The 14,094-nt window shown below is 49.6% G+C and overlaps 1 protein-coding gene across 4 annotated transcripts; it reads right to left on the reverse strand.

The window, feature by feature from the left end:
• Positions 1-1,066: 1,066 nt before the first annotated feature.
• On the reverse strand, positions 1,067-13,008 carry LOC308144043 (uncharacterized protein). 4 transcript variants are annotated; one of them, XM_080515051.1, is made up of 15 exons: positions 9,892-13,008; positions 9,000-9,135; positions 8,776-8,898; positions 8,644-8,692; positions 7,976-8,112; positions 7,485-7,588; positions 6,962-7,072; positions 6,577-6,843; positions 5,795-5,874; positions 5,516-5,698; positions 4,105-4,162; positions 3,882-4,016; positions 3,701-3,792; positions 3,375-3,426; positions 1,067-2,028 (listed from the first exon to the last, which is right to left on the reverse strand). In XM_080515051.1, exons 1-15 carry the CDS (start codon positions 12,928-12,930, stop codon positions 1,882-1,884), a joined length of 4,713 nt encoding a protein of 1,570 aa, XP_080371177.1. In that variant the 5' UTR covers positions 12,931-13,008; the 3' UTR covers positions 1,067-1,881. The 4 variants fall into 4 exon arrangements, with proteins under 4 accessions (XP_080371177.1, XP_080371175.1, XP_080371176.1 ...); XM_080515049.1 differs by having other exon boundaries at positions 5,516-5,701; XM_080515050.1 differs by having other exon boundaries at positions 5,795-5,877.
• Positions 13,009-14,094: the final 1,086 nt, after the last annotated feature.

Consider the following 14,094-nt stretch of genomic DNA (forward strand, 5'->3'; position numbering starts at 1 on the left):
GGAGAAGATAGTACCAGTTATTACAGCAAGGGGGCACCACACCATCAGTAGAGAATGTACATATCAACTCTGACTGATTCAAATAGAACAATTATTGTAATGATAATAACTTCATGTTATTCTCTGTTGAGGGCAGAATCGCTATTTTTATTTTATTTAAGAGGGTGAGGCAGTACCAGTCATCACCAAAAGAGGATGCAGTGAGCAACATCCCCCCTTCAAGGTGTGTGTGTGTGTGCGTGTGTATTTGATTTCTTGTTTAAATGTTATGAGTCTTACTTCACCCACCATCAATCAGAACCTGAAAAAAAAATAAAAATTTTAATCTTTAATTTTCCATTTAGTTTTCACCACAAACTTACCATTTTTGTCTTTTTGGGAAAGATCACATAAGAAGAAACAGCAAAACATACAATTTTTGTCATTGATTTCTATATAAAAAGAAGGCTGCTTTGTTTTGTTTTTTTAATGCATTTACATGTGTTTAAAATATATAATTGTTTTCAAGAAGCTGATATAACTGACAACAGAGCTTTATATGTTATTAAGCCCAATATATTTTATTTAGTGAGGCTACCGCTACACTGTATCTGTAAATACACATTTAACTGATCATTGGTGGATCGATATATATATGTTTTTTTTACAGATCATCTTCCTCTTCAAGTCAGGACTTCACTGCATGCTTCATTCATTCCTTCATGTGCGGAAACAGTCCCAACAGAGTCATGTGATAAATAATGAAGGTCAAGAAGTGTTTAATTAAGCACAGTATGACTGAGCAGGCCTAATGTGACGATGACACATCAGTGAGCATCTATGTGTCCATCTAACGCAGAGGATTTCATTAGTATTCTTCATTTGATTCATTAAGCCTGAAGGAATCAAATCATCCTCCATGTAAAGTGAGGGAGAGTGGGACTCATCTGCCACCTGCTGGTGAGGAGGAAGAACTACAACACAGGTTTTAAATGACAGGATACTCTTGACCCCCCCCCCCCCCCCCATTTAATTATATATACATGCACTCAACGTAAATAAACAGACTGACAGTTTAACTTCAAAGGCACGTCTTTATTATTTGTTCAATATTATGTACATCTGTACAGAGAAACATGTGGCACAAACACGCCGGGCTTCACATTGAAAATTGTGGATGTCAAACTAAAGAACAAAAAGGAGCAAAGAAAGACTGGCCTAAAAACACAAACACAACTCCTGCTCCTGCTCGCTGTGCTCGTTTATGGACTCTCCGTAACATCACGCACACACGAGACTCCGAGGTTTACACACTAAATAACTTCTGTTTCAACACCAGTAAAAATGCAACATAAAAAAGAAAATAATTCGTAAATGAATGACTTTAAAGTAAACGTTTCCAAAGCAATTTGATTCCCGGGACTGGTGAGATCATATTATTAGCTTGACCTCTCCCTGTTGAAAACGTCTTCAAATAAATGGGGCGTATGTGTGGTGTTAAATAAATAAAGCTCAAAAGAATTTGGTGTGTGTGTACGTGTATGTGTGGGGGTGCTACAGTCATGTCAGAACATCACGTACAAATATAAAATATCCAACATACACGAAGAAGGAAATAAAAGGCCAGTGCCATTAAATGAAAACTGTTTAAGAACCAATCTGAAAAGCCAAGAAAGAAAGAAAGCAGTAAAAATGAACAGGTCGACAGTGATATAAAGGCTGAGGAGTCGTTTTCTACACCCTGAGAGGTTTAATGGCCCTGAAAGCAGACGGCGCTCCTCGCAGCTCACTTTTTCACCTCCACACTTCTTAAGGTGGATTCGCACGCTGTATAAATGTACTTGGTGGAACCGAGCCTGTCGTCTGCTCCCAGTGGAATACAACAAGTACGTGTTCGGCTCATCAGATCACCACGGTGGCGGCGGCAGAGGGGGCGTGGCCCGGGTAGGTGGGGGCGGGCTCGTCGGCGGAGGGGTCGTGGTCGGCCGGCGACACCTTCTCACTGGACGGGGCCCCCAGGCAGATCTGAGCGTAGCTCAGCTTCGTGGACTGCGGACCAATCGGAGGACAGGACAGAGTCAGGTGACTTTATGTAATATTCATGTATATATCTCTACAAGCTTTGTGAAACAAACAATGTGTGTTTTTTTTTCTCCGCCATCACTCAGAAACTTTCTGAGCGGAGCGCCGCTGCAGATTTTCAGGTGAGGGAGGGGCGGAGCCTCACCTCTCACCGTTCATGAGGTGAACAACACAGTGGAAGTGCTACTGACCAATTCAGTGAACGACTCTTTCGAGTTCCGAGGTGACTCGGGCATGCGAGCTGAACGATTGAAGCTCGGTGAGTCGGTCATTCGTGCTGAACTACACCTACGAGCTGACTCGAGCTGCTGAAAGCCTCATGTGAATGTAAGGAGCCGGAAGCTGCTGTGCTTAGCAGCTGGCGTTAGCGGCCCAGCTACAAGCTGCTTTTAGCAGCTCTTTTAGCAGCTCTTTTAGCAGCTCTTTTAGCATTACAGCTGCTTTTCTCACAGGGCGACTAAAGTGAGTAATGGAGTTAGACGAGCTGCAGAACAGTGACATTTATGTTTTCCTCTCTACGGCTGGAGGCTGTAGCAAGAATGACTCAGTGAAGGAGTTAATGAACGTGAAAACTCGTGAGTCACCGTTCAGTAAAGTGACTCGCGGGTTTTGAACGATTCGTTCAAATTCGATCATCACTACTGTGTGTGTGTCAGAGTTTGTGTGACACAGTTTGGACCTGGCTCATGTTTCTGGTTTTTCATGACCATTCACACTCTTATCAATTCAGCTTCGCTCGCCGCATTTTGTCTTCACTTTCCACATTTTTGACTTCCAGACAAACTAGGTCCTGACCAATGCTCGAGAAAAAACCCCCCCAAAACATTTCATTGCATGCTGATGGTTCTGTTTCACTGCAATATGTCGGCTCTGCAGTGCAGACTAGTGGCAGGAGGCTGCATGACAGTTACATGTCCATGATTAGAACACTGGTTAATGTTTAATAGTTTAACTTACCAATTTGACGACGATGACAGATAACGTGACGAGAACTTAAATCACCATTTGGACCGGCTGTAAAACTGGGCCAGTCGTATCAAACTACATCTACACATCCTCTGCAGAGCTTTCAGCAGATACAAATATTATTACGGCGTTTTTTTTTTTCAAAATTAATTTCTGAATTTGCTTCAAATGTTCTATTAGATTTTTTTGACCCCCCCTCATTTTCACCACATTTGAGAGAGCAATGAAGTATTTTACCATTTCAATGAAAACGTGCTTGTAATAATAATAATAATAATAATAATAATGAATAAAGAATTGAGCTCGTCCGTCACAGGACCAGAATAGACTCGCTAAAACGGTCTTACCGTGAGCGGTCCGTTGGCCTCTCCGGTATTCTCTGCATTCGCCGTCACATTCCTGCGAGGAACAAACAACAACTATCTCAACACGCGCAGCTGCCGCCGTGGCCACACATGAAATGTTGCGGGAGTCAAGTGAGCGGGAGGGACGAGGCGCGTGCGGCGCCTGCAGATTAGGAATCGCAGTCACGGTGGCAGTGAGCAGAAATAGGAAAAAAAACAAACCTTGAGGAATGTAAAAAAAATAATAATAATTTTTAAATGGAGCATTAACGTGGAACGGCCACGTCGCTGCGGCGGCGTCATCCAGCTGCTGCCTCGGAGATACTCACTGCGGAGGGGGCGGCTGCGGGGGCGGCTGCGGGGGCGGCTGCGGGGGCGGCTGCGGCTGCGGCTCGGCCGGGGTCTGGCTTTTTACTGGGACCTGTCGGAAATTTATAAGACAGCTCAGGAAATGTCGCCGTGCAGTCTGGAGACTCGTCGGGGTGAACACCTGACGGAGGCACTCGTTACCTTCCTGCTGCCGGGGGCTGCGGGAGCCGAGACCGATCCCGCCGCCTTCGCGGAGGGAGCGAGAGGAGGGAAGCTGGCGAGGCCGAACTCCAGAGGAGGCGACGGCTGACGAGGAGGAAGCCGGCCCGGTTGACTCTGCACAAATCCGCAAAGCACGAATCGCAAAACACTCTTATCGCCGGGAGTATTCGAACGGGACTAATATGCGAAAAACAAAACGGACCTGATTGCCTTGCCTTCCACAGGAACTGGGATTCTTCCTCTGCTTGAAGTTTCCCCTCCTTCGGAGCAGAAACAGACCACAGGAGCTTTGAGAAGGTGAGATTTGTGGCTCTGCCATCTGATGAAAAGCTGAAGGATCTGCCTCTCAAAGCACAGTCACTGATATTACCTGTCATCTCCTCATCGTCCCTCGCCTGGAGTCACGTTTGAGTTCATTCCTACATTATAAACGAGGTCTGCTTCAACAAAACAAACCGCGATATTTGTCCAACACGGCTTGTTGAGACCCGCTGTCAATCAAACCTGGAGGTCACCACCGCGACTGGTTCAGTTCATTAGTGAGACCAGGAGCTGAGCAGACACGTCAGGGGATTGAGTGACGGTGGAATTTCAGTAGCGTAGCTGCTCTCTGCTTTTTGAAACATGAATCGGATATAAACCGTTTGGACAGTTTGCGATTACAGGAGCTTCTGGGACGTCGGAATAAACAAACGCATGTGGAGCAGTGAGGTGCAGCTCCGGTTGGAATCGCGTCTATCCAATGTGGTTTCCTTGTCGGAAGATCAGTTGGGATCTACGTGTAAATCAGTCAATGCGGATTCTTGCTTTTACAGGTAAGAGTCCCTGAACCACTGGTTACTAGTGGTTCGTATTGGAGTTGCCATGTTCAAGGTTAATTTCTGGTTTCATCCCCGAGCATTAAATGGTATTGAAGTTAATGTGAGTGCTTGTCCTGTGATGGACTGCCACCCTGTCCAGATATAACCTCCATTCATTATAGTCCGTTGTGATCGGCTCAAGCGCCACTCGACCTTATTAAAAACACGAGATTGATGGATCGCCGATGTACACAATCGGAATCCGTTTCCATCCACGGACGACACAAATAAACAGGCTGAAGAGTTGAGCAGGAGGACAGCTGAGGGCACGGATGACGTTTTAAAGATGGAGAAAACATCTTCACATTTTCAAAATAAGACGCCTCACTGCCATGTTGTGCCGACCGCGGCTTTGGCGATTGACGTCCGTCGCAGCAAGCGAGTGGCGGCAGCGGTGAGGCCGCCAGGACGGAGCTCCTGCCATCAAACACCACTGATGCAATCAAAGGAAAACGAAGACAGTCGGAACAGCTGTCGCTCCAAATACTGAGACCTATTTCTGTGTCTTCCGTCAGCAAAAGTTAAAAATGTCTGAATGCTCAGTGTGACGGAAGCGTCACAACGGAGATGAAACATAAAGGGCTTCCGTCAATATTTCTGACAGGAAACATTAAAAAAAAAACTATTTAAGCAAATTTGTATTTTTTCCATTCTTAGGGGTACCGTACCCCATTTTATTTTGGTTTCGTTTCAGAGGCTCTTTCACACAACCGATGGATTAAAGTGCCGAGTGTGCGACGGTGGTGACGTTACCTTCCCCGGTCGGGCAGGGGAGCCGCGGGCGGCCTGTGTCCCTCCGACTTGCTGCCACGGCCTCGCCCCCGTCCTCGCCCCCGCTTCGCCGGGGAGGCGGGGCGCTCGGCCGACGGCGGATCCGACGACGGCGAGTCGCTGCGTCGGAATTGCCGGCGGTCGGAGTGGGACCACCTCGAGCCCCTGCTTTTGGGAAGGAGTTCGGTCAAACGTCGGCGTCGGCCACTCCATGGACCGAAACACGACCCGTGGCGGAGCGACGAGGGGGGAGGGGGTTACCTCTGCCTGTGCCGATTGGGCGCTTGGAAGTCGGAAGCTCCTGAGAATCCGTTCATGGCTTCGGGCATCAGTAATGGAGGCTGCTGGGGAAGAAAGGAGAGCGGCTTAATGGCCTGAAAAAAAAATACAGCTGCTGCTCACACGTTCAAAAACGTGGAAAAAAAACCAACAGCAAAAGGGAGGGCGAGAGAGAGAGAGAGAGAGAGAGAGAGAGAGAGAGAGAGAGAGAGTACACTAGATGCTGCCCTTTCAGAATGGCAGACGTTAAAAAAAAACCCACATGAGCCATATTCATAATGAAACTCAAGAACATTTTACTATAGTATGTTTATTGTACTTTAATCTACACTTTGCCCCCCCATCATAGTTTATTTTCCTTGTATTTCATCTTACTGTATATTTTGCTCCCCTTAGAACTTATTATACTTTATTATAGTTTGTGATTTGTATCTTATTTTTTTGTCCTATTTTTTTTATCTACTTATTATTACTCTTAATGTAAATATTTTTGGTCCTTAGGGTTCTTGATAGTCATTGTATACAAGATACCTCTATTCTTAGCTAACTGTTTGCACATTTCTTGTCTTTCCTACTCATGAGTGTCCTTAAGAGCAGAATGTAACAAGTACATTTCTCCATTGTGAGCTCAATAAAGGCTTATCTTATCTTATTAATCCAAATACTGAAACAGATCTTTGGCAAATCTCAGATGAATAGATGACTTTTGTACAAATTCTAAGCAAACTGAATACAATCAACACTCAGGGGAGGGGGGGTCTCACCGTGGCACAGTTCTCATGTCCCGTGGTCGCTGAGGTCCAGGCCTCACTGGGGAGGCTGAAGAGCTGCGTGGAGTTCAGGGCGGGGCAGGACTGCTGGTAGGCGGCCGGGAAGTAGGGTCCGTACTGGCCGCTCCACCGGCTCAGCGAAGCCGGGCTGTACTCCTTCTTCGGAGCGTAGGAAGAGACTGCCATGGTTTTGGCCTTAATCCTCACCATGACGGGTTTTTCCTGAAACGTTCGCACCTCTTCTCTCAAATACCTGTAGGCCTGGAGAGACACACACACGCGCGTAAAGTAATTGACAATTTCTCAAGCCTTCAATTCAACCTGTGGCAAAATGATAGCGACGGTCTCGTCCCGTCTCGTCCGCCGTCGTGGTTTTCACCTGTTGTGCGTCAGCTTCGGATTCGAACGTGACGAACCAGTTATCGTTGCCCACAAACTCACAGCTCAGAGTCTTTGGTAGGTTCTCCCCTTCGAAGAGGGCTTCCACTTCCTTCACAAAAAAACAAACAAACAAACAAAGAAATCTCAGGGTGCTTTCACACCGGGATCCTCCAGGGAATCTGTTTGATCGGGTGGATAATGTAAAAAAAAAAAAAAAACTCAAAACACACAATGAAACAATGTCAACAAGTCACGTGACCATGTTATTACCTTGTTACTCTACCTATGCCCACTTTTTTTTTTAGTTTTCCTCAGGCCAGTGCTACTTTTTCCACTAAGAATGCGCCACACTGTTGGTTCACTTCCTGTATTTGTGGCGGATGAGCTTCACCCACACACACACACACAAAGGACTGAACGGCGCTGGTGTTAAAGCAGCACCACGGTATTCACGCCCCCCCGTTCATCTTCATCAACACTTCCCATTTGATCATTTCCCGCCGCGCCAGCGGGACTCTTGCCTGTTGAGGTGTGGTGCCGGGAACCTCGCGCAGGATCAAGACGCAGCGGTTCTGTTTGGGCCGGACTTTCTGCTCACAGGGGGCCATGTGGACCGAGGGGATGGCTGCAGGTCCGAGAGCGGAGAGTGAGTCAGAACAACAATAACACACATTAAACGCGCCAGTCGTCAGCCAGAGCCTGAGAGTCAAACTACAGAACTATTTCTGGTGTGGGAGCGCCACAAAATGGTCCCGCCGTCCATCTTCTATACAGCTTCGTCATACTCATGGATGAAGGCCGGTTACAACCTGTTCAGGTAACCAGTCCATCAAGGCGCGCACACACACACACACACACACACACACACACACACACACACACACACACACACACACACACACACACACACACACACACACACACACACACACACACACACACACACACACACACACACACACACACACACACACACACACACACACACACACACACACACACACACACACACCTTTCAGCGTGTCGGAGATGAGGCTCAGGTCTGTGGTGAGGCTCTTGACCTTGTCCAAATTGGCCAGAGTGGCGATGGGGATGTACCGCTCGCTGTCCATCTGGGACTGCAGGTACAGGTCGCTGCCCAGGTGCTCCCTGAGGAGGAGGGGGGGGGCAGAGGAAGACTGAGGAGGCACGTCGGCGGTGGAGAGACGGAACGTGTCCAGTCAAACAGGTTGAGTTAAAAGCCAAAGGAGGACAAAGGAGACTATTGATATTTCTACACGTGAATATAAGATATTGACCCGATAGCTCGTCGAGTCGCTCATAGGCAGAAAAATAACTCTTTGATGTTGAATGCGTGCTTTCAAGAACTTGCTTAATTCTTGGTGGCAGAAATGCAACGGGGAGCTGTAAACGTTCTTCCTTGATATGAAGAGATCAAATCACAGATGCTCTTCTGCAGACGTTGGCCATAAAGAGTTACTGTCCACGAGATATTTTGTCTTTTTCAGAAGAAGCTCTGAAAACTACGAAAACTCGAACCCAAGTATATAAAGCAGTTTAGCAAATACCACAAATGTTCAAAGCCACTTAAAATCCACCACTCTTCATCACTTGTTTGCTCGAGTTACACTCCAGCAGCTCACGTCCGAATGTCTGAATACATCGAGTTCCGGTCATTACCTGGTCAGGCAGCTCTCCAAGAGGGTGTACAGCTCTTGTTTGATTCCATCTGTCAGCACAGAGAGAAAGACGACACTGTTCACCGCAGACGATGGGACTTTAGAAACAACCAGTAATGAATCAGATCCACACCTGCAGCAGGGGGGTCACTGCACTCTCCCGCAACCTGAGGGGCTTCAGCGGATTCTGTCTGGCATCGTGGTGCACTGGGATCCAAGAGGCCCACGTCGTACAGTTGGAACTCGGGTACGTATCCTGACCAAAGTAAACAGATGTTCATAAATTGGTGTTGCACAATAAGCAAGGTGTGTGTGTGTGTGTGTGTGTGTGTGTGTGTTTGTGGACCTTCAGCGTACCCTCCTGGCTGCTCAGCTGCTCGGGGAGCGGCAGCCATGGCTGCCCGAGCTGTGAGTAGGCGGGGTCAGGGATGTTAAAGTCGTGGTCGGTCCATACCTCGGCATTGGGGTTAAGGTTGGGGACGGCGGCAGGTTCCTGGAAACAGAGCACACAACAACCGTAAGCGCGAATAGAAATAGCCAGACTTTAAAAGGAGAGGCGAAGAGAGGCACGGGGAGAAATGAGGTTATATTATAGTCAAGTCTTAGTTTTTGTAAGAGCTCATTATTCCCATAAGTCGGTCCACAAACAAACAAACAACAAACAAAAAAACATTTGCCTCTACTGGAACAATGCCTGGAAGTCAAGCATCTGACTATTAACCTGCACTAATTTTGGAATTATGTACCTGGAGAAACCGTAATCTCACCTGGTCGGAGAAGATAACGTATCTTATCAAGGAAGCACAAGGCTTCCCTCCACTGAACCTTTTTGAAAAGTTTTTAGAATACCTGCTGAGCTCCACTGTGCTGCACGTTGTGAAAGTGGGAAACTAAAATAATGAAGACAATGGAGCTTAAGAGACAGTGTGAAAACGGCATGGTGGTTTCTGTTTTGTACCATAAAGACTCTTCAACAAAGATCAGGAAGTCGTCCTTATTAACAACCTTGTACATTACTTGTGTGGTGGAATATTACATTGCCTCTGTTGCCGTTTCATGCTTAAACTACAGCGAAGCAGGTTTGAGACAATTCAATCCCATATATATTTTCCTTTTTGGATTTAGAAATGTCTTTTAAAAGTCCACTTTTTTACACGTCATCTTTTGAGATCACTCATTCTGAGGTCCCTCCACCTTCTGTGTGGTGAACGTCTTTACGTCTTTGTGGGACTCTGATCCACCCTCCCACCTGTTGCGTGCAGTCCGTGTGCCAGTCCCACACGCACGACCCCCGAGGCATCACCGTGCTGTAGGGGTACGCTCCCAGCAGCGCCATGGAGGGCTGCAGCTCCGACACCGAGGCGGGGATCTCCCCTGCGTCGCCTCCCTCGTCGCCGTCGGCCCCCTCCGACTCGGCCGCGCCCTGGCCCCACCCCTCGCGGCTCTCCTCCAGACCCAGCTTGATCCAGGGGTGGGGGTAGAGGCGGCACGCGGTGGAGTCGGCGTCCTCGCCCAGCAGCTCCGACACCATCTCCCTCATCCCTCCCTCCTTCTCCCCGTCCCCCTCCTCCGCGGCGGCCGGCGGCTCGCGGCCCAGAAAGTGGATCTCGTAGGACGGGGTGGAGGCGTACGCGTCGATCTGATCGGAGTCCACCGACACCAGGGTGGGACCGTCTCCGCAGTCCAGAACTGAGAAGTCACGGGGAATCGTAAAAGAGTTGTTGATGTCGACACTCTGTGACGGCGCCTCGGTTGCTGCAATATCTGGAGATGCTGATTGAATTTGTCTGTCCGCCGCAGGCTGCTCCGATAGCGATGTGTGCTGCTCCGTCTCATTAGATCTCTCAAAGTTACTTTTATTTAATACATTTTGAGGTTGAAGCGAGGCGTCTGCCGTGGCAGTCGGAGATATTTCTAGTGGTTGAGAGGTTGGCTGTGGGTGGTCTGCGGGGTCGTCCTGAACCGGAATCAAAACGAGCTGATCTGTAGCCGTCTTCTCTCCTGCTTCTTCGGGTGTGACAAGCATTACTTCCCGTGGTGGATTCGGCTCATCAGGCATTTCAGACTCAGATGTGCCTTCGGAGAGCGACGAGAAGGACGAGGATGGGGAGGAGGGGGGAGTGGCAGAGGCTGTGACAGCGAGCACATGGCGAGCAGGAGGAGGACGTGCGAGACTTGAATCCTGGATGATGCTCTCGGGTGTGAAGCTGGGATTCACGAGCACGTGCTCATCACAGGACTCGGGCGACACGTCGCACATTTCATCCGCCGACTCTCTGCCCGAAAAAACTTGACACCTCTCAGGTGGGAAAAATGAAGCATCTTCCCTTCCAACAGGCGGGTTCTGATGGTCCATTTCTACTGGTGGATTTTCGAGAAACTCTTTGTCGTCCTCACTCATGAGGGCTTGCTGAGATGGTTCAGCGGATTCGGGTTCCACATCAGAGCCATGGATCGGTTTGTCACAAACAAAGAGCGACTGAGGGAATAGCTGCTCCTGATCCGTGGGCTTCGTGGAGCTAAACTCAAATGTCAGACCATCCGACTCAACGCTGAACTCCTGCGGGTGAAACATTATTCTGGTTGGGTCCGAGCGAGGCGTCGACCGTTTGTGCCAGGAGTGAGCGACGAGTTCAGGAGGCAGCGAGGACACCGTGGAGACGGTGGAGATGGAGGACACCTGGGTGAGAGTGGAGTCTGCTGTGCCGCTGCAGACGCTCACGGGGTTGGCGTCACTCTGTCCTCCAGACGGAGGCAGAGCATCGTACCCCCTGTGGAGCTGTGACAAACCGGAGGCACTGGGTTCAATGGGTTCTGGTTCTGATTCCGAACCCGACACGTCCTGATCTGCTGTCTGATCAGACCGATGCAGTTGACCGACGTCAGAAGCCACGTCCCGATCTTCCCCCTGGAGGTGGACAGCTCTTCTTTGCTCAGCTTCCTCAGGATCCCTGCAGTCCTCCAAATACACCACATCTTCCTTTGGACACCCTGTACTAGCTACACACATACCAAACTGATCTGCAGGTACTGGTTGTTCTGATATCCCCGCCGTGGCACCCTCTGAACACTCGCCCTGCTCCTCCCCACTCGCACTCTTCTCACTGTGTGATGTCGCCGAGATTAAAACGTCATGAGCGCAATCAGATCTGTCCTGGCTTTCAACCACTTCACGCCGGGCGCCGTCTCCAACGGACCCCTGAGGTAAATCACAGGCCGGGGAGTCAGACCCGGGCTCCGGTGGCGGCGCTTGAGAGGCAGGGTGCGGCGAGGTGGTCTGCTCTGCCGGGAGTAAATTCTCTGTGGGTGTCCGTGAAGGTTCGGCAACACGACGCCACGTAGAGGCTACTTGCTCATCGCGAGTCCGACCAGTCACCTGAGACTCCGGGAACTGCGCGTGGTCACAGCCCGTAGCCGTGTCCGTGTGCGACTGGCTGGAGGCCGGAGACTCGGCGGTGCGACGTGCAGCAGCAGCTGTTTCTGCTTCGGCTCCTTGCGCCGGCTGTGCGGCTCCAGCTGTTTGAGACTGAGCGTGCTCGTGGTCATGGTCAAGGTCGTCGGCGTCAATCGAGCAAATGCTGTAGAAAGCTTGGGTCCTCGTTCCTGAAACTTGACAGAGCGTCGTCGCGACGGCGCCGGCCCCCTCGCCATCCTCCTCCTCGTACTGCGCTTTGGTCGAACCCCGCTGGGCGACACCGACCGGATCGCGTGATGCCTTGCTCGTCTTGACTTTGGGAGTGGACTGTGGCCTGGCGGGAGCCGACCAACTGTCCTCTGGCGTGAGGCTCTTCTGCTCCTCCGCAGGCTGATTAAACCAGAAGGCCCTGAGTGCGGCGTTGTCTATAATCCTCTGTTTGACCGGACTCCGACTGGACACCTCCATGTAGGGAGGCGTCCCACAGCTGGGCCCGGCAGCGGCCGTCACACCTGCCACTTTGTCGGAGTTTGTCTGTGAGTTTGTGATAATAATAGCCTCCTTCTCCTGGTCAGTGCCCGCTGCTTTGAGAACCTGCGTGAGGCTGTCCACGCCGGCCGCGGCCACCTCCGTCCAAACTTTGTCATCCAGTTCTGGGCGGCTTGGCTCAGCGGGCGGAGGTTTCTCCGGGGCCGGTCCGCCCGGCGCCTCCCCCTCCTCCTCCTTGAGGCACACATGTTGAGCCACAGCAGCGGCGTGCTGCCTGACCCGCTCCGTCACGTCATTCTGCCCATCGTGGTGCGGCGGCTGTAACAGACCGCTCCTCTCGGTCTGCGCGCCGGGGTTGAGCTCCTTACTAAAGCAGCAGCCCATCTTCTCCGGCCTCCAGTGGGGATTAAAACGAGAGACTGCGACGGCCACGCGCAGCAAGAGCCTACACGACACGCGATAGAAGCATGGGCAGCTCCTCACGCTGCCTCAGCCACATGGAGAAAGAGGAACGACCCCCTCCTCACCCTCCCTTCCCGTTAACCCCCCCCCCCCCCCCCCCCCCCACCCCACCCCACCCCACCCCACCCCGAAATAGCAAATGTGAAGGAGCTCACATGTTCCTGCCACTCAGCAGTGGGCTGCTCCCTGCTTCATGTGTGTGGATGTATGTGGGAGCCCTAGTTAGGCTACAGTTTGAGAGGGGGGTCATCACATGGCTTGGTGGCGTCCAATCGGAGCGCGGGGCTGTGGCAGCATCCCAACCCTCCCACCAGTCACTGCTCTTCCCCTTCTCTCACATACAACAGCTTTGCCCCCACTGCTCGACTTCCCCCTCCAAGCCCCCCCCCCCGCCCCGTGGTTCCTTTCAAGGCCCCCCCACCCTAAACTCCAGACATGCATGTGTGGCCTCTGGGTCAGGCCTCAACAATAACCCACATTAAAAACTGAAAACACTGATCTGAGAACAGCTTTAAGGTTGATTTAACCAGAGTCAGCTCTCTCAGTAAAGTTTACAAAGGCTTCCTGATAAACTTTGGACTGTTCCTAAAGAAGGTTATTTCAAGTACAACACATATATATTAATGTAATTATAAATTTGTATTTCAGAATTGTTCCAAGATCAGTCAGAAATCGTAATTCAGGCATGACTTCCACATTTTTTTGTCCAACTCTACAGCACTCAATTAGAAATGTAAAAAAAAAAACAACAAAAAAAAACCCACAGGTAAATTAAATTAAAAAACATTCTAACATTTTTTTCCCCAATATAAACCTGAAGTGGAGAAGTACAGAAGTTAAATAAAACAACCAAAACATTATTTATCAGTCAATGAAAATTCCTCTCAAAAGGCAAGTCAACTAAAAACCTTGTAAAACAAAATATTTGCCAATGGATTTCCATACTACTTCCGATGTCAACCATTTGACGTGGCTTATTTCAATCATTTAAAAGCAACATTTTTTCTAATAATTAGTAATACAAGAAGAAGTGAAGAAAACAATGTGTCTTTTCATGTTAAACACTTGATGTTAGTTATTGAAGTC

This window comes from Blennius ocellaris, assembly GCF_963422515.1.
Source record: "Blennius ocellaris genome assembly, chromosome: 19".
NCBI lineage: Eukaryota > Metazoa > Chordata > Actinopteri > Blenniiformes > Blenniidae > Blennius > Blennius ocellaris.